General features: G+C 42.3%; 2 protein-coding genes across 2 annotated transcripts in view; both read right to left on the reverse strand.

Annotated features, from left to right (window-relative positions):
* Positions 1-24,123, reverse strand: part of LOC310984633 (NACHT, LRR and PYD domains-containing protein 12-like) — a 197,994-nt gene that overhangs the window by 105,559 nt on the left and 68,312 nt on the right.
* Positions 1-24,123, reverse strand: part of LOC310990616 (uncharacterized protein) — a gene marked incomplete at both ends in the record, with an annotated part of 86,194 nt that overhangs the window by 22,498 nt on the left and 39,573 nt on the right. The window contains 2 exons of the mRNA XM_083978075.1: positions 1,550-1,723; positions 2,715-2,888. Of these exons, the coding sequence (XP_083834201.1) occupies positions 1,550-1,723; positions 2,715-2,888 (348 nt within the window). The remainder of the gene's footprint in view (positions 1-1,549; positions 1,724-2,714; positions 2,889-24,123) is intronic.

Raw genomic sequence — 24,123 nt, forward strand, 5'->3', positions numbered from 1 at the left:
CACGAACTACCGTCTGTCAGTCAGGAAGTCCGTAATCCACCTGCACATGGAGTCAGGCACATTAAGCTGGGAGAGCTTGTCACGGAGCAGAGCTGGGATGATCGTATTGAAGGCAGAGCTGAAGTCCACAAACTGTATCCTGGCGTAGGATCCTGGGGAGTCCAGGTGCTAGTGGAGGGCCATGTTTACAGCATCATCTACAGATCTGTTGGCTCTGTAGGTGAACTGTAATGTCCTTAAGGTGGGTCAAGACGAGGCACTCAAAAGTCTTCATGACCACAGAAGTCAGAGCAACGGGTCTGTAGTCATTAAGGCCTGTGAGCCTTGTCTTTTTGGGAACTGGAACAATGGCTGAGGCCTTGAAGCAAGCTGGCACATGACAGTTCTCCAGTGAGGTGTTAAAAATGTGTGTGAACACCGGAGACAGCTGATTGGCTCAGTGCTTCAGGGTGGAGGGGGAGACTTATACCCCTTTCCCACTGGCCAAAAAACCCGTTTAAACCCACAAACGCACCGACCCGCGTCAACCCGGGACGTCTGTCTGACTACCCATTTCTCCGACCATACATTTCTTTATTTTTGAGTCCATTAGTCCGACCTCCCATTTCTCCGACTTAAGTAGCCCTAACCCTCAACCTTACCCTAAACCTAACCTTAACACTGTCACAGTCTCTTCACCTCTCCTTCTTTGATTTGATTTGATTTCTATGATGGAGAGAGGTGTGGGGGAGGGTGGCACTTGGGTGTGGGGCTGTGTAGGTGATCCAGGTTTGGAGGAGCTGTTGCTGATCGATGGCTGGTGGTTGGAGGTGTGGGGGATATCAGGTCTGTCCCATTGTCTTTCAAAGCGGCAGTAGAACTCGTTCAGGCTGTTGGCCAGGCGTAGGTCATTGACAGAGGGACACTTGAAATACTGTACTGGTAGTATGCTCCACATTATTTGTGACAGAAGGAGCAAGCTCTTTAGTTGATTTTAATTGTGTAAAAAAATATTTGTTTGTTCTTGTTATTGCATGAAAAGTAAAACACTCTAAAAACGTTGGCCATTTCATGTGTAGGCCTATGTTCTAATTTTTATCACATTTTCATTCACATATTCCTGAGGTGAGTCTATTATTATTACAGTAGGGTCTTGATAAAAGGGAAAAACATCCTTGAAGTGATTTAGGCACTGAGTGGTCAACAAACAGCATAATACCGAACAAGCACTATACACAGTTTTCAAGTTTCCACTCTACCGGTCCACCTATTCAACACATGATAACCACCACTAAGCTACCTGTTTGCAATGGTTATCATGCCAAACTGTTCACTAGAGATGTCTACCAAGTCAAAAAAACAAACTAGAAATTGCCCACCCGTTCGATTGCGGGAGGCCAATTTTGGGGTCTTGGCTCATGGACTATAAAACCAGAGAAGAAGAAAACAGACGTCACCATGACGATCCTCAGTGTGGATCAGTCTAATATCAGCCTCATGTCTGCAGCTCAGTGTCAACACAACTTTCACATCACATTCATCTGAGCACAGAAATAAAACAGAGTCTGACCCCAGAGTCTCCAGTCTACAGTCTGGACTCTCCAGAAAACCACTCAGATCCTTCAGGTCTGAATCCTGCAGCATGTTGTCACTCAGGTCCACTTCTCTCAGGTGGGAGGGGTTGGATTTCAGAGCTGAGACCAGAGAAGAACAGCTGATCTTTGACAAACTGCAGTTCTCCAATCTGAATAAAGAATAAAAGAAGTACAACATTAATTCTTGGTCCTGGTCAGAGGTGGGTAGAAACATGCTACATTTACTCTGTTACATTTACTTGTGTAAGTTTTTGGATAAACTGTACTTGTAAGAGTAGTTTTAATGCAGCGTACTTTTTACTTTTACTTGAGTATAAGTGTGAAGAAGAAGCGGTACTTTTACTCCGTTACATTGAGCTACATTCTGCTTGCTACTCGCTACTTTTTATCGATCCAACGCGCAATCTGTTTGTTTAGGGTAACACACACAAAGAGTTTATGACAGTTCATAGACGTCTGTATGCATATGTAAGTTATTGTGGCTGACTTTGCTTTACTTTGTTACTTTGTAAAGATTTCATTTCTTGTCTCGGTTGTTAAGTGTTGTTCTTTGACAATATCTGAATTTGTTCTTTGCTGTTTTATATTTTTGTGTAGTTGCTTACGTTCATGCGCAGATTATTTAACAAATAAAAGGTTACTCAGCAGCAGTTCCTCAGTACTGGAGAAGTATTTTCACCAAGTATTTTCTTACTCTTACTCAAGTAAATATTTGGATGACTACTTTTTACTTTTACTTGAGTAATATTATTATAAAGTAACAATACTCTCACTTGAGTGAAATTTTTGGCTACTCTCTACCCATCTCTGGTCCTGGTCTCAGGAAACTACAACTACACACATTCAACTGAACACAAACCTGTGGACAAACCCCACCCACCCACATCTGATGTGATGCTTCAGACCAGTCAGTCTTTATCTGAGTGAAACGCTCTGACTTTAAGATCAGATTCAGATCATCTCTGAAGAGTCATTGTCAGTGAGAGAGAAGAACAACTGGAAACACGAGACGACAACTATTTCAAATGTCCTTCATTCATGACATCAAAGTCAATGATTCAAGTTCTGAGTGAAGATCAATTAGATTCAGTTGTGGATCAAAGATCTCAGATCTACAACAGTAACAGTCAGTGAACTGACCCCAGAGTCTCCAGTCTACAGTCTGGACTCTCCAGAAAACCACTCAGATCCTTCACTGCTGAATCCTGCAGCTTGCTGTTGGTCAGGAACAGGTTTCTCAGGTGGGAGGGGTTGGACTTCAGAGCTGAGACCAGAGAAGAACAGCTGATCTCTGACAACCTGCAGTTCTCCAATCTGAATAAAGAATAAAAGCAGTGAGTTGAGGACAAAGCTCCTTGTTGACAGAGTTCAGTGTCTCATCATCTGTTCAGAGCTGAAGAAGCTTCAGAAAGAACAAGTTTAGAAAATGAAAGTCCAACATCTGAAGCAACAGGAAGCAGGTTAAACAGTCACATAGAGAGAAAACAGCTCATTAATATTCATGAGAAGCTGCTGCTGCTTCAACACAGACGCAGTGACTCCACCTCTTCACCTGTCAGCTCCACCTGTGGCTCCATCCAGACAAACTCATGTTGAGCAGCCACATTGATCAGAGATTTACTGATGATGCTCAAGTTTTATAAAGACAACAAACATGTGAGGCTGAACTCTGTTGCCATGACAACAAACATGTGAGGCTGAACTCTGTTGCCATGACAACAATCATGTGATAGAAACACATGTTGAATGAAGCAGCTGATGAAGCTCAGAGACAGAAAAACCTGCTGACTGACTTCACACATTGAACCTGCTCCAACTTCTTCAAAGAGATGAAACCAGCACACACACAACTTGCTATTATGGGATGTTGGGCTGGAGGGAAAAAAAGTCTGTTCACCCATTAAAATCACTTTTCACTTGAATAATCCAGTATGGACTCATAAAAGCTGAGGTTGATGTTTAACACTCCTGTGTCTGACACAACCAGATGTGTTCAGGTGAGTTCAGGTGTAGAGCTGCTGGTGTCACCTGAACAAAGAGCCAACTGCTTTTTATTCTACACATGATGAAATACAACAATGCAGCAGGTCAGAGGAACAATTTACAGCTTCAGTTCTCTGAGAATCTCATTCATATCCAAACAAATAGAAACTGTCAGTGAAATATCTCTGACTGAATCAAATCCAATGGAGTCAGGACCCTGTGGATCCAGACTGAATCCATCCAGCAGATCCATGGCAACAGCAGCTCTAATGACATGTTGGCTTTGAATATTTCACTACAAACATCACAGAGCCTCAGGAAAGAGGAGGAGCCACCAGCTATTGATTATACATCAGTTATTGTCTGACACATTACATGTGTTTCTGTAGTGGAGGTGAAATGTGAAGAGAAACAGAGACTGGACTAAAACCAGAGAAGAAGAATGAGACGTCACCATGACGACCCTCAGTGTGGATCAGTCTAATATCAGCCTCATGTCTGCAGCTCAGTGTCAACACAACTTTCACATCACATTCATCTGAGCACAGAAATAAAACAGAGTCTGACCTCAGCGTCTCCAGTCTACAGTCTGGACTCTCCAGAAAACCACTCAGATCCTTCAGGTCTGAATCCTGCAGCTTGTTGTTGTCCAGGTTCAGTTCTCTCAGGTGGGAGGGGTTGGACTTCAGAGCTGAGACCAGAGAAGAACAGCTGATCTCTGACAAACTGCAGCTCTTCAATCTGAATAAAGAATAAAAGAAGTACAACATTAATTCTTGGTCCTGGTTAGAGGTGGGTAGAAACATGCTACATTTACTCTGTTACATTTACTTGGGTAACTTTTTGGATAAAGCGGTACTTTTACTCCGTTACATTGAGCTACATTCTGCTTGCTACTCGCTACTTTTTATCGATCCAATGCGCAATCTGTTTGTTTAGGGTAACACACACAAAGAGTTTATGACAGTTCATAGGCGTCTGTATGCATATGTAAGTTATTGTGGCTGACTTTGCCTTACTTTGTTACTTTGTAAAGATTTCATTTCTTGTCTCGGTTGTTAAGTGTTGTTCTTTGACAATATCTGAATTTGTTCTTTGCTGTTTTATATTTTTGTGTATTTGATTACGTTCATGTGCTGATTATTTAACAAATAAAAGGTTTCTCAGCAGCAGTTCCTCAGTACTGGAGAAGTATTTTCACCAAGTATTTTCTTACTCTTACTCAAGTAAATATTTGGATGACTACTTTTTACTTTTACTTGAGTAATATTATTATAAAGTAACAATACTCTCACTTGAGTGAAATTTTTGGCTACTCTCTACCCATCTCTGGTCCTGGTCTCAGGAAACTACAACTACACACATTCAACTGAACACAAACCTGTGGACAAACCCCACCCACCCACATCTGATGTGATGCTTCAGACCAGTCAGTCTTTATCTGAGTGAAACGCTCTGACTTTAAGATCAGATTCAGATCATCTCTGAAGAGTCATTGTCAGTGAGAGAGAAGAACAACTGGAAACACGAGACGACAACTATTTCAAATGTCCTTCATTCATGACATCAAAGTCAATGATTCAAGTTCTGAGTGAAGATCAATTAGATTCAGTTGTGGATCAAAGATCTAAGATCTACAACAGTAACAGTCAGTGAACTGACCCCAGAGTCTCCAGTCTACAGTCTGGACTCTCCAGAAAACCACTCAGATCCTTCACTGCTGAATCCTGCAGCTTGCTGTTGGTCAGGAACAGGTTTCTCAGGTGGGAGGGGTTGGACTTCAGAGCTGAGACCAGAGAAGAACAGCTGATCTCTGACAACCTGCAGTTCTCCAATCTGAATAAAGAATAAAAGCAGTGAGTTGAGGACAAAGCTCCTTGTTGACAGCGTTCAGTGTCTCATCATCTGTTCAGAGCTGAAGAAGCTTCAGAAAGAACAAGTTTAGAAAATGAAAGTCCAACATCTGAAGCAACAGGAAGCAGGTTAAACAGTCACATAGAGAGAAAACAGCTCATTAATATTCATGAGAAGCTGCTGCTGCTTCAACACAGACACAGTGACTCCACCTCTTCACCTGTGGCTCCATACATACAAACTCATGTTGTGCAGCCACATTGATCAGAGATTTACTGATGATGCTCAAGTTTTATAAAGACAACAAACATGTGAAGCTGAACTCTGTTGCCATGACAACAAACATGTGAGGCTGAACTCTGTTGCCATGACAACAATCATGTGATAGAAACACATGTTGAATGAAGCAGCTGATGAAGCTCAGAGACAGAAAAACCTGCTGACTGACTTCACACATTGAACCTGCTCCAACTTCTTCAAAGAGCTGAAACCAGCACACACACAACTTGTTATTATGGGATGTTTGGGCTGGAGGAAAAACGTCTGTTCACCCATTAATATCACTTTTCACATGAATAATCCAGTATGGACTCATAAAAGCTGAGGTTGATGTTTAACACTCCTGTGTCTGACACAACCAGATGTGTTCAGGTGAGTTCAGGTGTAGAGCTGCTGGTGTCACCTGAACAAAGAGCCAACTGGTTTTTATTCTACACATGATGAAATACAACAATGCAGCAGGTCAGAGGAACAATTTACAGCTTCAGTTCTCTGAGAATCTCATTCATATCCAAACAAATAGAAACTGTCAGTGAAATATCTCTGACTGAATCAAATCCAATGGAGTCAGGACCCTGTGGATCCAGACTGAATCCATCCAGCAGATCCATGGCAACAGCAGCTCTAATGACATGTTGGCTTTGAATATTTCACTACAAACATCACAGAGCCTCAGGAAAGAGGAGGAGCCACCAGCTATTGATTATACATCAGTTATTGTCTGACACATTACATGTGTTTCTGTAGTGGAGGTGAAATGTGAAGAGAAACAGAGACTGGACTAAAACCAGAGAAGAAGAATGAGACGTCACCATGACGACCCTCAGTGTGGATCAGTCTAATATCAGCCTCATGTCTGCAGCTCAGTGTCAACACAACTTTCACATCACATTCATCTGAGCACAGAAATAAAACAGAGTCTGACCTCAGAGTCTCCAGTCTACAGTCTGGACTCTCCAGAAAACCACTCAGATCCTTCAGGTCTGAATCCTGCAGCTTGTTGTCACTCAGGTTCAGTTCTCTCAGGTGGGAGGGGTTGGACTTCAGAGCTGAGCCCAGAGAAGAACAGCTGATCTCTGACAAGCTGCAGTTCTCCAATCTGAATAAAGAATAAAAGCAGTACAACATTAATTCTTGGTCCTGGTTAGAGGTGGGTAGAAACATGCTACATTTACTCTGTTACATTTACTTGGGTAACTTTTTGGATAAAGCGGTACTTTTACTCCGTTACATTGAGCTACATTCTGCTTGCTACTCGCTACTTTTTATCGATCCAATGCGCAATCTGTTTGTTTAGAGTAACACACACAAAGAGTTTATGACAGTTCATAGGCGTCTGTATGCATATGTAAGTTATTGTGGCTGACATTGCCTTACTTTGTTACTTTGTAAAGATTTCATTTCTTGTCTCGTGTTCTTTGACAATATCTGAATTTGTTCTTTGCTGTTTTATATTTTTGTGTAGTTGCTTACTTTCATGCGCTGATTATTTAACAAATAAAAGGTTACTCAGCAGCAGTTCCTCAGTACTGGAGAAGTATTTTCACCAAGTATTTTCTTACTCTTACTCAAGTAAATATTTGGATGACTACTTTTTACTCTTACTTGAGTATTATTATTATTATAAAGTAACAATACTCTCACTTGAGTTAAATTTTTGGCTACTCTCTACCCATCTCTGGTCCTGGTCTCAGGAAACTAAAACTACACACATTCAACTGAACACAAACCTGTGGACAAACCCCACCCACCCACATCTGATGTGATGGCTTCAGACCAGTCAGTCTTTATCTGAGTGAAACGCTCTGACTTTAAGATCAGATTCAGATCATCTCTGAAGAGTCATTGTCAGTGAGAGAGAAGAACAACTGGAAACACGAGACGACAACTATTTCAAATGTCCTTCATTCATGACATCAAAGTCAATGATTCAAGTTCTGAGTGAAGATCAATTAGATTCAGTTGTGGATCAAAGATCTAAGATCTGCAACAGTAACAGTCAGTGAACTGACCCCAGAGTCTCCAGTCTACAGTCTGGACTCTCCAGAAAACCACTCAGATCCTTCACTGCTGAATCCTGCAGCTTGCTGTTGGTCAGGAACAGGTTTCTCAGGTGGGAGGGGTTGGACTTCAGAGCTGAGACCAGAGAAGAACAGCTGATCTCTGACAACCTGCAGTTCTCCAATCTGAATAAAGAATAAAAGCAGTGAGTTGAGGACAAAGCTCCTTGTTGACAGAGTTCAGTGTCTCATCATCTGTTCAGAGCTGAAGAAGCTTCAGAAAGAACAAGTTTAGAAAATTAAAGTCAAACAGCTGAAGCAACAGGAAGCAGGTTAAACAGTCACACAGAGAGAAAACAGCTCATTAATATTCATGAGAAGCTGCTGCTGCTTCAACACAGACGCAGTGACTCCACCTCTTCACCTGTGGCTCCATACATACAAACTCATGTTGAGCAGCCACATTGATCAGAGATTTACTGATGATGCTCAAGTTTTATAAAGACAACAAACATGTGAAGCTGAACTCTGTTGCCATGACAACAAACATGTGAGGCTGAACTCTGTTGCCATGACAACAATCATGTGATAGAAACACATGTTGAATGAAGCAGCTGATGAAGCTCAGAGACAGAAAAACCTGCTGACTGACTTCACACATTGAACCTGCTCCAACTTCTTCAAAGAGATGAAACCAGCACACACACAACTTGTTATTATGGGATGTTGGGCTGGAGGAAACGTCTGTTCACCCATTAATATCACTTTTCACATGAATAATCCAGTATGGACTCATAAAAGCTGAGGTTGATGTTTAACACTCCTGTGTCTGACACAACCAGATGTGTTCAGGTGAGTTCAGGTGTAGAGCTGCTGGTGTCACCTGAACAAAGAGCCAACTGCTTTTTATTCTACACATGATGAAATACAACAATGCAGCAGGTCAGAGGAACAATTTACAGCTTCAGTTCTCTGAGAATCTCATTCATATCCAAACAAATAGAAACTGTCAGTGAAATATCTCTGACTGAATCAAATCCAATGGAGTCAGGACCCTGTGGATCCAAACTGAATCCATCCAGCAGATCCATGGCAACAGCAGCTCTAATGACATGTTGGCTTTGAATATTTCACTACAAACATCACAGAGCCTCAGGAAAGAGGAGGAGCCACCAGCTATTGATTATACATCAGTTATTGTCTGACACATTACATGTGTTTCTGTAGTGGAGGTGAAATGTGAAGAGAAACAGAGACTGGACTAAAACCAGAGAAGAAGAATGAGACGTCACCATGACGACCCTCAGTGTGGATCAGTCTAATATCAGCCTCATGTCTGCAGCTCAGTGTCAACACAACTTTCACATCACATTCATCTGAGCACAGAAATAAAACAGAGTCTGACCTCAGAGTCTCCAGTCTACAGTCTGGACTCTCCAGAAAACCACTCAGATCCTTCAGGTCTGAATCCTGCAGCTTGTTGTTGCCCAGGTTCAGGTGTCTCAGGTGGGAGGGGTTGGACTTCAGAGCTGAGACCAGAGAAGAACAGCTGATCTTTGACAAGCTGCAGTTCTCCAATCTGAATAAAGAATAAAAGAAGTACAACATCAATTCTTGGTCCTGGTCAAAGGTGGGTAGAAACACGCTACATTTACTCCGTTACAATTACTTGGGTAACTTTTTGGATAAACTGTACTTGTAAGAGTAGTTTTGGAATAGCAAAGTGTTTCCACACTACATTTATGAGCCTCCGCACCGTGAAATTCTTTGACCGGCGCAAGACAGACTCATGTTTTCATTCATCAAGAATTAAAGTCAGAGGTTGGAAGACGATCACATACCGTCGTAGTTCCCACCATAAACGGAGATTCGGCGGCATTATTCTCATGATTCGCCGCAAAACCCAAAGTAAAGAAACGCTGGTCGGCTCGCCCAGCATTTCCACCACCACTAATAATAACAAAATAACAATAGTGACAAAATGATATATTTATCGAAAATCACCCATATGAGACTTTTTTATTGTCGCAGAATTTTTCGTTTTGCCGATAGAGAAACTCCTCGTCGTCCCTTTAAGTGTTGTTCTTTGACAATATCTGAATTTGTTGCTGTTTTATATTTTTGTGTATTTGATTACGTTCATTCACTGATTATTTAAGAAATAAAAGGTTACTCAGCAGCAGTTAGTTACTCAGTACTGGAGTAGTTTTTTCACCAAGTACTTTCTTACTCTTACTCAAGTGAATATTTGGATGACTACTTTTTACTTTTACTTGAGTATTATTATTATAAAGTAACAATACTCTTACTTGAGTAAATGTTGTGGCTACTCTACCCACCTCTGGTCCTGGTCTCAGGAAACTACAACTACACACATTCAACTGAACACAAACCTGTTGACAAACCCCACCCACCCACATCTGATGTGATGCTTCAGACCAGTCAGTCTTTATCTGAGTCAAACGCTCTGACTTTAAGATCAGATTCAAATCATCTCTGAAGAATCATTGTCAGTGAGAGAGAAGAACAACTGGAAACACGAGACAACAACTATTTCAAACGTCCTTCATTCATGACATCATAGTCAGTGATTCAAGTTCTGAGTGAAGATCAATCAGGTTCAGTTGTGGATCAAAGATCTAAGATCTACAACAGTAACAGTCAGTGAACTGACCCCAGAGTCTCCAGTCTACAGTCTGGACTCTCCAGAAAACCACTCAGATCCTTCACTCCTGAATCCTGCAGGTTGTTGTTGGTCAGGAACAGGTTTCTCAGGTGGGAGGGGTTGGACTTCAGAGCTGAGACCAGAGAAGAACAGCTGATCTCTGACAACCTGCAGTTCTCCAATCTGAATGAAGAATAAAAGCAGTGAGTTGAGGACAAAGCTCCTTGTTGACAGCGTTCAGTGTCTCATCATCTGTTCAGAGCTGAAGAAGCTTCAGAAAGAACAATAATTAAAAAATGAAAGTCCAACAGCTGAAGCAACAGGAAGCAAGTTAAACAGTCACATAGAGAGAAAGCAGCTCATTAATATTCATGAGAAGCTGCTGCTGCTTCAACACAGACGTAGTGACTCCGCCTCTTTACCTGTCAGCTCCACCTGTGGCTCCATCCATACAAACTCATGTTGTGCAGCCACATTGATCAGAGAGGTATTCCAGAAACTCAGAACTCAGAAACTCAGAGTAAGTTAATCCTGAGATGAGGAAAACTCTGGGTTTTCCGTTCCAGATTGAGAGGTAACTGAAACTCTGTCTCAGTCACCATGGTAACTGACTCAGTTAGCCTAACCTGCTCGCTGGCAGGTTTACTTGAAGAAACCCTGAGTCGCACATCGAATATCAGGCTACACGTCACCGCTGACGTTCTCTCAGATCTGAACTATCCTCTTCGCTTTTATCACTTTGCAGGTTAATCAATCACCTTCCAGCAGCCAGAAAAAGAGACATAACTCACATTTTATTTGTCTTTCTTTCATTCCTACAGATAGCTACAAAAGTAACAATCATAGGCATACAGGATATATTTTTTCCAATTAAGCAAATTCAAAGTCTGTGTAATTTGACGCTGCATTGGGGATAACATTAAATTACTTCTAGTTCAATCTGTAGACAGTGGCTCTGGTTCAGAAAGCAGGTTTAGCGAAAACTTGACTCTGAGTCAGTTAACATGGTAACATACTAACCCTGAGTTTCTACTCTTTATCTCTTTTTCTGAAGCCTGCAGGATGAAAGCAGCGGCTGAGGATTATCATGAATATTTGATCATTCCTCGATGAGTATTTGTTTGATCGTTCCCTTTTTTCTGCGTCATCAGTTTATCTGAACAGCCGTCACATGGCTCATATGACACATCGTGGACACACGCAGTTCAGAGCAAATTGTACTTTTTTCCGTCTCTCTCTCTTTTTTCATAAGGTAGGTTATCAGTCTATCAATAGGGCCTAATCAATGTAGTATGAAGAGACTCGATCCACTTACAAATTATATTTACAGCCAGACTGATACATAGATGACATGCACAACCCTTGCACGTTATAATGGAGACAAACTTGAACATATTCAGTAAACACATTTGGAGACAGCAGTGTAAAGACATTTAGATCTTGCTTTTAAATAGAAAATATTAAATACTGGCAGGGTTGGACATCTAAAAAAAAAGAGTATTTAGCTGAGAAGATTTGATAACTTTTTTTTTTCTGTTCAGGAGTTTTGTAACAAAATAATTTACCTAAAGTCATGTGTGATTCTGATATCAGATGTTGAATGCAAGTTAAACAACATCATAACTGCCTGTAATAAATGTATACTACACCCAAACTTTATTTTTTATAAATGTTGATTTTTACAAATACGAATATAAAAAAATAGGCTACTTTATTAATCTTAATTATTAACTTTTATTAATTTTTAGTGAAACACTTGAGATCAAACTTTTTTTTTTTCAATTAATCCTCATGTACCTATTGTCTCGGTCAACAATCAGAGCTCACCATCTTTTTTTTTTTTGGAATATGTACTCATATTCTGCGTCAGCATTCACATATCTAACTCCACTAGTGATAAGTAGGTTCTCTGTTCCTACACTCCTTATGCTGTATTCTGAACAATAATAAAGTGTTCAAAGTGAGTACCACATCTGCCTTCTTCCACATGTTCATCTATTCAGCAGGATGTTAGGAGACAGGATGTGTGTTAATCAGCATCTGTTGCCACCGCATTGTTTTTTTGTTTTTTTTAAAAGTGAACACTCTTGTTGACCTCTTACAATTTGCATATCAGGCCAACATTAGTGTTGAGGACTTATCTACATGAGAGTATATGCTCACCTGGACACTCCTGATGCAACGGTCAGAATAACTTTCTTTGACCACCGGGGCGCCACTGGGGACTATTTCTCACCTTTTCTGTTCAGCTTCTACACGCAGTGATCTGTGTTTAAACGAGTAGTAGGACATTGTCCTTCTGTTATTGGGCCTCAAAGAGCCCTGAGCCCTATCAGAGCAATTCATCCATATGTCAAATCTACAGTTCTTGTGGGGTAGTAGTAAAAAAGCAACTGGACTTCATCAAATCTACAGTGGAAGGAAAATAATCTCTTCTTGAAAATTGAAGCCTGTAAATCTGTTTGAATAGACAGCAAAAATGAAATGATCAAAAGCGAAAATGGACACAACAGGTTCTGTTTCCAAGAACCAACTGGAAATAAACTGGAACCTTAGAAACCTTTGTTTTTTCCAGAAATCTCAAATCTCCTGCCGTTCATCATCACTGATGTGACTTCAGCTTGGTGCAATATTTGTTGGAGACAGATGAAGCTTCTGTCATGTTCAAATCAGCAGCAGAAAATCTGTGAGTTTGATCATCATCAAGTTAATGATTTGAAGATAAAATCTAGATAGATAGATAGATAGATAGATAGATAGATAGATAGATAGATAGATAGATAGATAGATAGATAGATAGATAGATAGATAGATAGATAGATAGATAGATAGATAGATAGATAGATAGAACTTCTCTCCATCACAAACTCTATGACTGGTCTCACCTTCCTCTTGTAGTAATAATAACACTGAGTCCTTTCTCTTCTCCAGTTCTTTGTTTAAATCCTCAACAAACGAACAAGTGAAATGACAACAGTCAAACTGACCTCAGAGTCTCCAGTCTACAGTTTGGACTCTCCAGTCCAGCACACAGAACCTTCACTCCTGAATCCTGCAGGTCGTTGTCTCTCAGGTCCAGTTCTGTCAGGTGGGAGGGGTTGGACTTCAGAGCTGAGGCCACAATTTCACAGTGATTCTCTGAGAGTTCACAGGCACGCAATCTGTGATAAGAGGAAAAATAAAACCTATTAAAATCTAATTAAAATAGTGGTGAAAATACAGTTGGTGCATATGATTGTGCGAGAACCATGACAAGGTGTAGGCTAACCATAACAAAACAAAAGTAATGGTATAATGCAAAGGCATGTAGTGCAACAATATGGAAGACATTCTCAACAAGCTCTTTTTTTATTTTTAGTTGATCTTGCAAGAACGCAAACACAAACCAAATGTGCATTGGCATATTCAGTTTATTTCCCTGAGCAAAAGGCTCAATCAATCTCTCACTGGGATGATCCTCATGACTCGATTTGGTCGACCCTTTTTAAAACAGAGTCTATTTCCTCATGACAGAGCTCTGAGGCTTCCTCTTCTTCAATCATATTAAACAACAATATCCAATAATATCGCTAATGAAAAAACTGTTTATCTCAACTAGACTTAACTACTGATCTGATCCACTGATCAATATTTATAATGATCATGTCTGGACTCACCCAGCCTTCCTGCAGTTCCTCACTGCTGGGATCAGTCTCCGTCGTCCCTCCTTTGATGTCTTGTACTTCTCCAGGTCCAACTCGTCCAGAACCTGCTCTGACATCTGCAGCATGTAGGCCAGAGCTGAACACTGGATCTCAGAGAGTTTCTCTTCTGATCTGTTCTCTGACTTCAGGAACTGTTGGATCTCCTGATGAACTGACTGGTCCTTCATCTCCGTCAGACAGTGGAAAATGTTGATGCTTCTGTCAGGAGAGATTTCATCACTATTCATCTCCTTCAGGTTGTTGATGGTTCTCTGGATGGTTTCTGGACTGTTGTCTGTCTGACCCAGCAGACCTCCTAACAGCCTCTGGTTGGACTCCAGAGAGAGGCCATGAAGGAAGCGAACAAACAGGTCCAGGTGACCATTTCTACTGCAGAGGGATTTCTCCATGGCTCTCTTCAGGAAGTCATCCAGGGTTAAATCAACATCTTTTCCCAGGAAGTTCTCCAGGACCTGTGTGTTCCTGTTGGAGAAACAGTGGAACATGTAGACTGCAGCCAGAAACTCCTGAACACTCAGATGAACAAAGCAGTAGACTGTTTTCTGGAAGATCACACTCTCTCTTTTGAAGATCTCAGTACAGAGTCCTGAGTTCACCAAGGCCTCTGTGACATCCAGACCACACTGCTCCAGGTCTTCTTGGTAGAACATGATGTTTCCTTCCTGCAGCTGTTCCAACGCCAGCCTCCCCAGCTTCAGAAGAACTCTCCTGTTGGCTTTCATCAGCTCCTGTGGACTCGTCTCATGTCCTTCACTGTACTTGTTCTTCTTCCTCTTTGTCTGGACCAGCAGGAAGTGTGAGAACAGGTCAGTCGTGGTCTTGGGCAGCTCTCCTCTCTGGTCTGTGGTCAACATGTGCTCCAGAACTGTAGCACTGATCCAGCAGAAGACTGGGACTTGACACATGATGTGGAGGGTCCTGGACGTCTGGATGTGTGAGATGATTCTTCTGGACAGATCTTCATCACTGGACCTCCTCCTGAAGTACTCCTCCATCTGGGCGTCAGTGAAGCCTCGGACCTCTGTCACCCTGTCGACACATGTAGGAGGGATCTGATTGGCTGCTGCAGGTCTGGAGGTGATCCAGACCAGAGCCGAGGGAAGCAGATTCCCCCGGATGAGGTTTGTCAGCAGCACGTTGACTGATGACGTCTGTGTGACATCAGACACAACCTCCCTGTTGTTGAAGTCCAGTGACAGTCGGCTTTCATCCAGGCCGTCAAAGATGAAGAGAAGTTTACAGACAGCCAGCTGCTCTGCTGTGACCTTCTGTAATGTTGGATGGAAAACATGGAGCAGCCTGAGAAGACTCAACCGCTGATCTCTGATCAGGTTCAGCTCCCTGAACGAAAGCAGAACCAGCAGACTGACATCTTGGTTCTCCAAGCCCTCGGCCCAGTCCAGAGTGAACTTCTGCACCGAGAAGGTTTTTCCAAAGCTAGCAATGCCGTTCATCTGAATCATTCTGATGGGTCTCTGTTGGACAGGTGAGACCGTAGAGACGTCCTCTCTCTGTTGGACGGGTGAGACCATAGAGACGTCCTCTCTCTGTTGGACAGGTGAGACTGTAGAGACGTCCTCTCTCTGTTGGACAGGTGAGACCATAGAGACGTCCTCTCTCTGGACAGGTGAGACCGTAGAGACGTCCTCTCTCTGTTGGACAGGTGAGACCATAGAGACGTCCTCTCTCTGTTGGACAGGTAAGTCTTTAAAGATGTCGTTGCACTTGATTGGAGTGTCATGGAAGGTCTTCTTCTTGGACGTTGTCTCCAGCTGTCTCACCTCGTGTTGGGTATTAACGTCGTCACTCTGTCCCTCTGTGATGTAGAGCTCAGTGTAGATCCTGTTGAGGAGGGTTTCACTTCCTGTTCCACTTCCTGTTCCCTCAGCTCCTTCAGTCACTCGTTCACATCTGCTCCTCAGACTGATCTTATGTTGATCTAAAACCGTGTAAAGACGGCGATCTGCTCAGAGACAAAAGCAGAGTCAGACTGAAGACAGAGTCTGAAAATCTGATCAGATTATTTTCATCAGCTACAGAAAAACTACAGACAACAAAGAGAAGGTTTGAATCATCATCTTAAATGTCAGTGCTGTGATATGGAACAGTAGTTGTGTTTCCATTACAGGTTTTTGCAAAATAAAAGTGACATTTCTGAAATTTCCAAAAAGTACAATTGCTATTTGCAGATGTTTCCATTAAAAGGTGTTTTGCAAATGAGCCGCAGCTCTTGTAATGTCTAGTCTCACGATATCCCATAATTCTTTTAAATTTTTGTTTTTTAAATTCCTGCAAGTCTTCATTTTGAGGAAAATGGATGTAAGTGTCTTGCGTTTCCATGGTGATGGGACAGCGATCTCAGCTGCCGCTACAGCTGTTCATTGATTGCTTAAAGGCAAAGCCCTTATGTGTGGCACTGGCAGTCAATAAGGGATTTCTAGGAGAGGATTGTGAATGAGGATTTCACAACTATGGATACAAAACTCTCAAACCAAAACAAGTGTACGGTTTTTATTAATCTAACTGTGTTAACCTAATAAATCCCACCGCACGGGGTGTGCTTGACCGGCGAAACAGTGTCACACTCAGCTCCGACACAATCTCTGTCTTTTCACGTGTTTATTTCTTTATTAGCAACTCGACACATGCTTTTCTTTTGGCACTTAAACAGTGATCGTGCCGTCAGTAGCAACAGTATCAGCAGCTCAGCTTCACCGGTCAAACCGAGTCACAGTAATGATAACCACCGAAGAAGAAATACTAGGTGTACTGCCGCCGCTAGAGGGCGCTATGAACTCCCAACAATGTAAAATAGTAGGAGACATGTCTGAAAATAGGAGAACTCCACACAATAAGTGTTTCCCTAACACTTTTGCAATACACTTTTATATTGATACGTCTGAAAAACCACCTCATGAGAGCGTACAAATGTTGTTGCGATATTTGAGAGGTTTTTCAAAATAAAGACGTTTTCATTACTATTTTTTTATTGCGATATTTAGGTTTTGCGCATTTCTAGGGGTAATGGAAATGCACCTAGTGACTCTGTAGAATACAACAGGTCCTGGTTTCAGAAATGACCACATCAGCAGACAGACGTTCAGTCTCACTTTATACACAGCTGCTCTGATTGGCTGTCTGCAGCTCACCTCTGGTTCTGGGTCTTTTTCCACACTGGGGACAGGAGGGGGGTCCTGAAGAACCAGACTGGTCCCAGTCTGAGATGAAGCACTGTCTGCAGAACCAGTGTCCACAGCTGGTGGAGACTGGATCCTTCAGGACGTCCTGACAGAGACCACAGCAGGACAGCTGCTGGTCCACAGAGACACCACTCCTCTTCTCTCTGTGAAGACATTTCTGTATCAACAACATGTCACAGCTCCACATCCGTACCCTGATTGGTTGTCCACCTCAAGTGGGCAGGGCTTCAGAGACAATAGGAAACATTGATCACTTGTCTGTTTAAATTCACCATTGAGCTCTTTCAACTGTCTGGTTCTCATTAACATGTTATGTTACTGACTTTAAAAAAAAAAAAAAAAGCATCTCTGTAGCTGCTGCTTTAATCTCAGTCTACAGGCTCAGACGTGTGGATCCTTAAAATGTCTCTGTGTCTCTCTTCTTCTCTGTCCTTCTGTCCACTGACAGCTCTACAGATATAGTGTAAACCTTTGTGTGTGTGTGTGTGTGTGTGTGTGTGTGTGTGTGTGTGTGTGTGTAAAGACTTATATGTTAATGAAATAAAAAAGTCTGGATGTTATGCTACTTGATAACCATAGTGTGTAATTAATTTAGTATTATTATGTTTTTACCTTCCAATGAACGTTTATTACCTTTCAATTAATTCTTGCAAAAGCACAAAGTGCTTTCCAAAAATGAGTCAATCAGACAAGAAATCATTGTCAGACAATACACAAAAGGACTAGAGTGCAAATGCATACAAACAACATAGAAATTAAGAGCACGATGCAGAATATACGTGCACAAACACATGAAGGCCTACATTTACGTATAACACCAATGAAAAAAAGCAGCATATTTTCACAACGCCATTTTATAAAAGTATGTTTTAAGATGTTACCTGCAGACCCGAGGACAGTAGGGTGTGTGAAGCTCTGTAATGTATTCTGGTCCCTGGTTATTTAGTGCCATGTATGTAACTAAAATGACTGAAGTTAATTCTTAAGGGGATTGAAGAATGTAATGAAGCCAGGACTGGTGTGTGTTAGGGAGAAATTCTGTGGGCACCAGAGTCCTGGATGTCTTATGCTGATGAGATTTTATTTGGATTTGATCAAGGAGAATGGAAGAGTGTGTGATGTCACCTCAGTGCTGAAGAACCAGACCTCAAGCTACAGTGGGTACTAGTTTCATTTGGACGTTTCCCTCACGTAACGAGTGATTCATGCGTTGCGTGAAATTGTAGGTCACATTGTAGCCACTAGGTGGAAGCATCGTACTGAGATGCAGCTCAAAAGATTTTGGGATAATTCCACGTTTGACCACAACGTAGCTGCAATGGAGAGTGGCGCTGTTCATAGGCCATAAGCTACTTCATTTGCAGCTGTGGTCGAGAGAGCTAGGGAGTGAATGGAGAGAGGGACCGCTACGCCGGTGATCAATGTTGTTGTTTTTTATTGTGTCACAGTGGTCACAGTAGTCTACGTTCAACAGGATCAGTGGTTCTCATGGGGGTCCTGGACCCCTCCGTATTTTTGATCTCTCCTGGCCGGGTCTGGCTCCAAGTTTGAGTAAATTGTCTCATCTATTTTCTGCAAGTTCTGGTGAATGTAACAATCCACTCATAGCCCACGATCGCTGGTTAAACAGTTTCTAAGCTGCTTCGTCCGTGCCAGCAGCCTGGACCCGATGCGGCTGGACTCACGAGCGGAGCAATAATGCACATCTGTCAGCAGCTGCTCCAAACACACAATTTGAAGGGACAGATTAGATGCTGATTTTGTTACCAGTGACTTTGTTTCAGCCAAGAGCAGCAGGTTGTTTTAATGGAAAGTAGGCAGCGATAGCCCACAAAAAAGCTGATCACAGTCTGAATGATGTTTAGTTATTTTTTTCGTTTCTTTTGGATTTTTGTGCGTATTACTGAGCCGTTTTGGTCCATGTTTGTAATTTCCCCTGTATTATATTTTCTAAAGTTGCAACAATATAGTAATATAATATTGTTTTCGTTTCATTTCGTTAAGTAAAAATCAATCCATTTTCTTTGAAACTATGAGCACCAGTTCTCTGTAGCGATTTTCACAACACTGTCACTCCGGATCAGCGGTACCACGACGCTGGTTATCAACTCGGTAACTCACCCCTGGCTTGTCTTATTGTGAATCTGTGAACGCGCACGTATAAAGGGAGGATTCAAGGCAGCAGACAAATCACAAACAGAGCACCGACGCATCAGAGAGAAGCGAGGTGACCGCAGCGCAGCGCACACCTCATTTCTCCTGTGAGGAAGATGAGAAAAAAAGAAGCATGTGGTCCGACCTGACCCAGTTATTGAATGTTTACGTTTATTTAGAAGACGTTTGATTAAACTTGTAAATGAATGCTGCTCTGAATCGATCAGATTCTTTCCTCATATTCTGATTATTTTTAAACAGTGGCCAAACAACAGAACCATTTTATTATATTAGACTATACATTTTCCATTTTTGCTGAGCATAAGGTTTGTTCTAAATTAAATAGAAGCCTGTCCCATATAGACGCGTGTCTCTCTAAACGGATCCGCTCGGCACACACACACACTCTCCAAAAAAAAAAAAAAAAAACCATTGGCAGAAGTCCGGGCCGTGAGAACCGGCAGCCTACCTCTCGTATGGATAATCAGTGTGATAATCCAACGGATTTGATCTGGAAAATATATGTGTTTTCATAATGTAGCCTATCATAAAGTGGATACAATCACCGCAACTCTGTCCGGAGCTTCGCTACTTTTATTTCCGTATAGGCTACTGTACTTGGAAATAAGATGCGTTCCGTGGTCCATGGCGATTTTCATACACACACCCAGCCTCGCTTTCAATAAAACACACACCCGCCTCCTTCGATGTGAACTCGCACAGAGCATGACGCTGAGTTGATCTCCTTCGCAGTAGGATACAGGCCGGCTGGCTGACGGTGTCACCGGTCTCATTATCACTAGCTGTTTGTGTTTTCTGTCAAAACATGGATGAATGAAACCTATCAACTTTGTATCGGCCGCGTCTTGTAGCCTATTTCTATCGAGGGGAAGTTATTTCAGGATATCCTCACTGCTCCGTGCTGCTGTCTTATGGAGGCGTCCTCCTGCTCACAGATGCCACCTGGCGGTTGTTTGGGCACATTGCAGCTTCTGGTGAAAACACAAAACTCCTCCACAAAAAATCCGTGTGAGTCTCCTGTGACTCACGCGAGAATCTCGCGTGAAATCGTCCAAATGAAACTAGTACCCACTGTAGGATTCTTGTACGAGAAACGTGGACTGAGTCTATGGAAAGGGATGTGTTCACATTCTATTGGCTATTGAGCATCAACACCTACGTAGATAAATATTTACACTTCCTAGGTAAAGGAGAAGGTACCAGAAGGTTTCTGTCATTCTCACTCAATGTGTTATTCAGTGATGGTGCCATTTGTCACATAGGTCTACAGCTGTGTCTGGGAAACGCCAAAAAATCTGATTTAGGATGGAAAGTGCAGGGCAGATAACAGTCTCTGGCAGTATATCTAAGGGAGTGGCCTCTAAATCTAGGCCTCAGTTTCAAACATACTGTAGGGGGACTGACCTTTGACGACATGTAACGGCTTAGAAAATTTAAATTTTCTCTAGTCACAGTGTGAAGTGTGTTAACCAGTTAGTTTTGGTTAAGTCTAGCTCCTGAGTTTTGGATAATTTGTCGCTGACCAATATGGAGTTATATTTGTCTCATATATATCTGTAAACGCACAGAAGGTGATCTACAAATGTTACTTGGTTTGCATACGTGTTTTGCTATCCACAAAGGGTGATCTACAAATGTTCCTTGGTTTGCACACGTGTTTTGCTATCCACAAATACAAATTTCTAATTTGTAACTTGTATTTTGGTTTTTACAAATAAATGTGTATTTGTAAATATATTGTGTATTTGTAAATGTATAATTTTCCATTTGTAAAAACAAAAAAGCCATTTGTAAAACCGAAAATTCTGTTTGTGAAGTGTAACTCTGCATTTGTGGATCACCAATCACACACACGCATCTCTTTCCGCAATGACGTATTTCTGAGACAATCCTGCCGAGATCCACACAGATCCACAAACTCACAGCTGCTGATTCACAAAGGGCCGCTCTTCTCACCAGGAGGGGCCGCTCTCCTCACCAGGAGGGGCAGTGTTGGCGAGTAGCTGAATGAAAACTAACGAAGAAGACCGCTACTGGCTTATCTCGAGAAATTATTTTAATTCCCACTGTTAATGCGTCACTTTATTAAGTTTTAATGTTTTTTCATGCGATAAAGTAACTGTTAAGATCCCCAATATGCGGTTAGTTTATCCAAATGACGCCTGTTTGGAAGTTTGCTCCGCCGTTCGCGGAGCAGTGAAGCTCCATCTGTGGAGCAGCTAAGCTAACTAGGCTACCACCGGACGAGCGGTCTATCACAGAGGCTACAGCCGGGCTGCTGTGGTGGTCGGCCGGCTAACCTCCGCTGTCATCCGGGTCTCTCCCGGCTCGTTTTTTCCCCCGGAATGACGAAGCTGGTTAGCCAGCCCACCGCAGCAGCCCGGTTGCTGTTTAGATCTGATTAGATGTTTAGATGTTAAGACTGTTTAGATCCCCAATATGTGGTTATTTTTATCCAAATGACGCTGGAGCAGTGAGGCTCCACCTGTGGAGCAGCTAACTAGGCTACCACCGGACAAGCGGTCTATCACAGAGGCTACAGCCGGGCTGCTATGGTGGTCGGCTGGCGAAGCCACGGCGTCTTCTCGGGGGAGAAAACGAGCACTTCAGTAAACCGGTTGCTGCCTCTGGATGAGCAGATCATCACAGAGGAAGCAGCCGGGGCTGCTGTGGTGGTCGGCCGGCTAAGCCGCGGCGTCATTCCAGGGGAGAAACCAAGCCCCAACCCGGTTGCTGCATCTGGATGAGCGGATCATCACAGAAGCAACAGCCGGGCTGCTGAGGTGGTCGGTCGGCTAATCTGCGTCGTCCTCCCAGGGGAGAAAAGGAGCCCATCAATCTACCGGCAGTTTTTTAGAGGTTTACCGCCGGCTGGATGAATTATTTTTAGGAGATAAATGTTGTCTCATTCAGTGGTGTAGTAGGCTATATCAACAAACAAAACTATTTAGTCTATAATGGGCTATGTACAATCACACCGCTACATCAATAAATAAATGTTTTACAATGAAACGGTCAGTCAGTTGACATTAACAATGCAGGTCGTTTTCTCCCCTGGGAGGAGACCCGGATGACAGCGGAGGTTAGCCGGCCGACCACCACAGCAGCCCGGCTGTAGCCTCTGTGATAGACCGCTCGTCCGGTGGTAGCCTAGTTAGCTTAGCTGCTCCACAGATGGAGCTTCACTGCTCCGCGAACGGCGGAGCAAACTTCCAAACAGGCGTCATTTGGATAAACTAACCGCATATTGGGGGTCTTAACAGTTACTTTATCGCATGAAAAAACATTAAAACTTAATAAAGTGACGCATTAACAGTGGGAATTAAAATAATTTCTCGAGATAAGCCAGTAGCAGTCTTCTTCGTTAGTTTTCATTCAGCTACTCGCCAACACTGCCCCTCCTGGTGAGGAGAGCGGCCCTTTGTGAATCAGCGGCTGTGAGTTTGTGGATTCTGTGTGGATCTCAGCAGGAATGTCTCAGAAATACGTCATTGCGGAAAGAGATGCGTGTGTGTGATTGGTGATCCACAAATGCAGAGTTACACTTCACAAACAGAATTTTCGGTTTTACAAATGGCTTTTTTGTTTTTACAAATGGAAAATTATACATTTACAAATACACAATATATTTACAAATACACATTTATTTGTAAAAACCAAAATACAAGTTACAAATTAGAAATTTGTATTTGTGGATAGCAAAACACGTGTGCAAACCAAGGAACATTTGTAGATCACCTTTTGTGGATAGCAAAACACGTATGCAAACCAAGGAACATTTGTAGATCACCTTCTGTGCGTTTACAGATATATATGAGACAAATATAACTCCATAGACCAATGGCTCGATCGTTAAGACAGGTGAATAAGGAATTGAAGGATATAAGTGCATGTATGATTTTCTCTGTGTTGCTGAAGGATAGAAGTAATCTAATTTTGGCGATGCACCTGAGTTGATAGAAGCATGACTGGACAACAGTCTTAACCTGTTGCTCTGAGCTGAGATTTCAGTCCAGAGTGATGCCCAAGTTCTTTGTAAATGACTTTATATTGGAGGTGATGGGGGTGAAGAGATGCACACAAAGTTGGATGGATCTGGTTCCTGGTTTCTCTCTGTTTCTTTCACATGAGTCTAATGACTGAATCATCTTCAGCTCAATTTACAGTTGAAACTGTCTCTTACTGTGACTCTGAAGGTTCAGGTCCAGGACTGAAGTATGGAATCCATTCTTTGGACCCGTCACTCTTCATAGACAGACAGATGGATCCTGGAGATTCTGCTCTCCATCTCTGGTTCTGACCTCTGCAAAGACATGTTGTTATTCATATCACATCACTGATCAGTTCTCTGATGACAGAAGCATTGTGGGACTTCCAGCACCACACAATGTAGTGAAGGATGGAAGCAACACAGTTGTCAGTATGAACACAGGCTGTATTTGCGTGTGTCTCTGTGTGTGTGGGGTGCTTGGCAGAGGTTCATAAAGGGACCTGACAGTGTATTATCTTGAAATTTCCAACCAAGTCGCGGAGTTTACTTTCACTTTCGTCAACTTACCAACTGCTTTAATGAAAGAAACTGATCTCAGATAAACAAGTACGACTTTTTACAGTTATGCAATTAAACAATCAATAACTCAAGCATTCTCTGTCATTAACCTAAGGGGATGGGAACAATGTAATGAAGCC

This window comes from Trachurus trachurus (genome assembly GCF_905171665.1).
Source record: "Trachurus trachurus genome assembly, chromosome: 1".
Taxonomy (NCBI): Eukaryota; Metazoa; Chordata; class Actinopteri; order Carangiformes; family Carangidae; genus Trachurus; species Trachurus trachurus.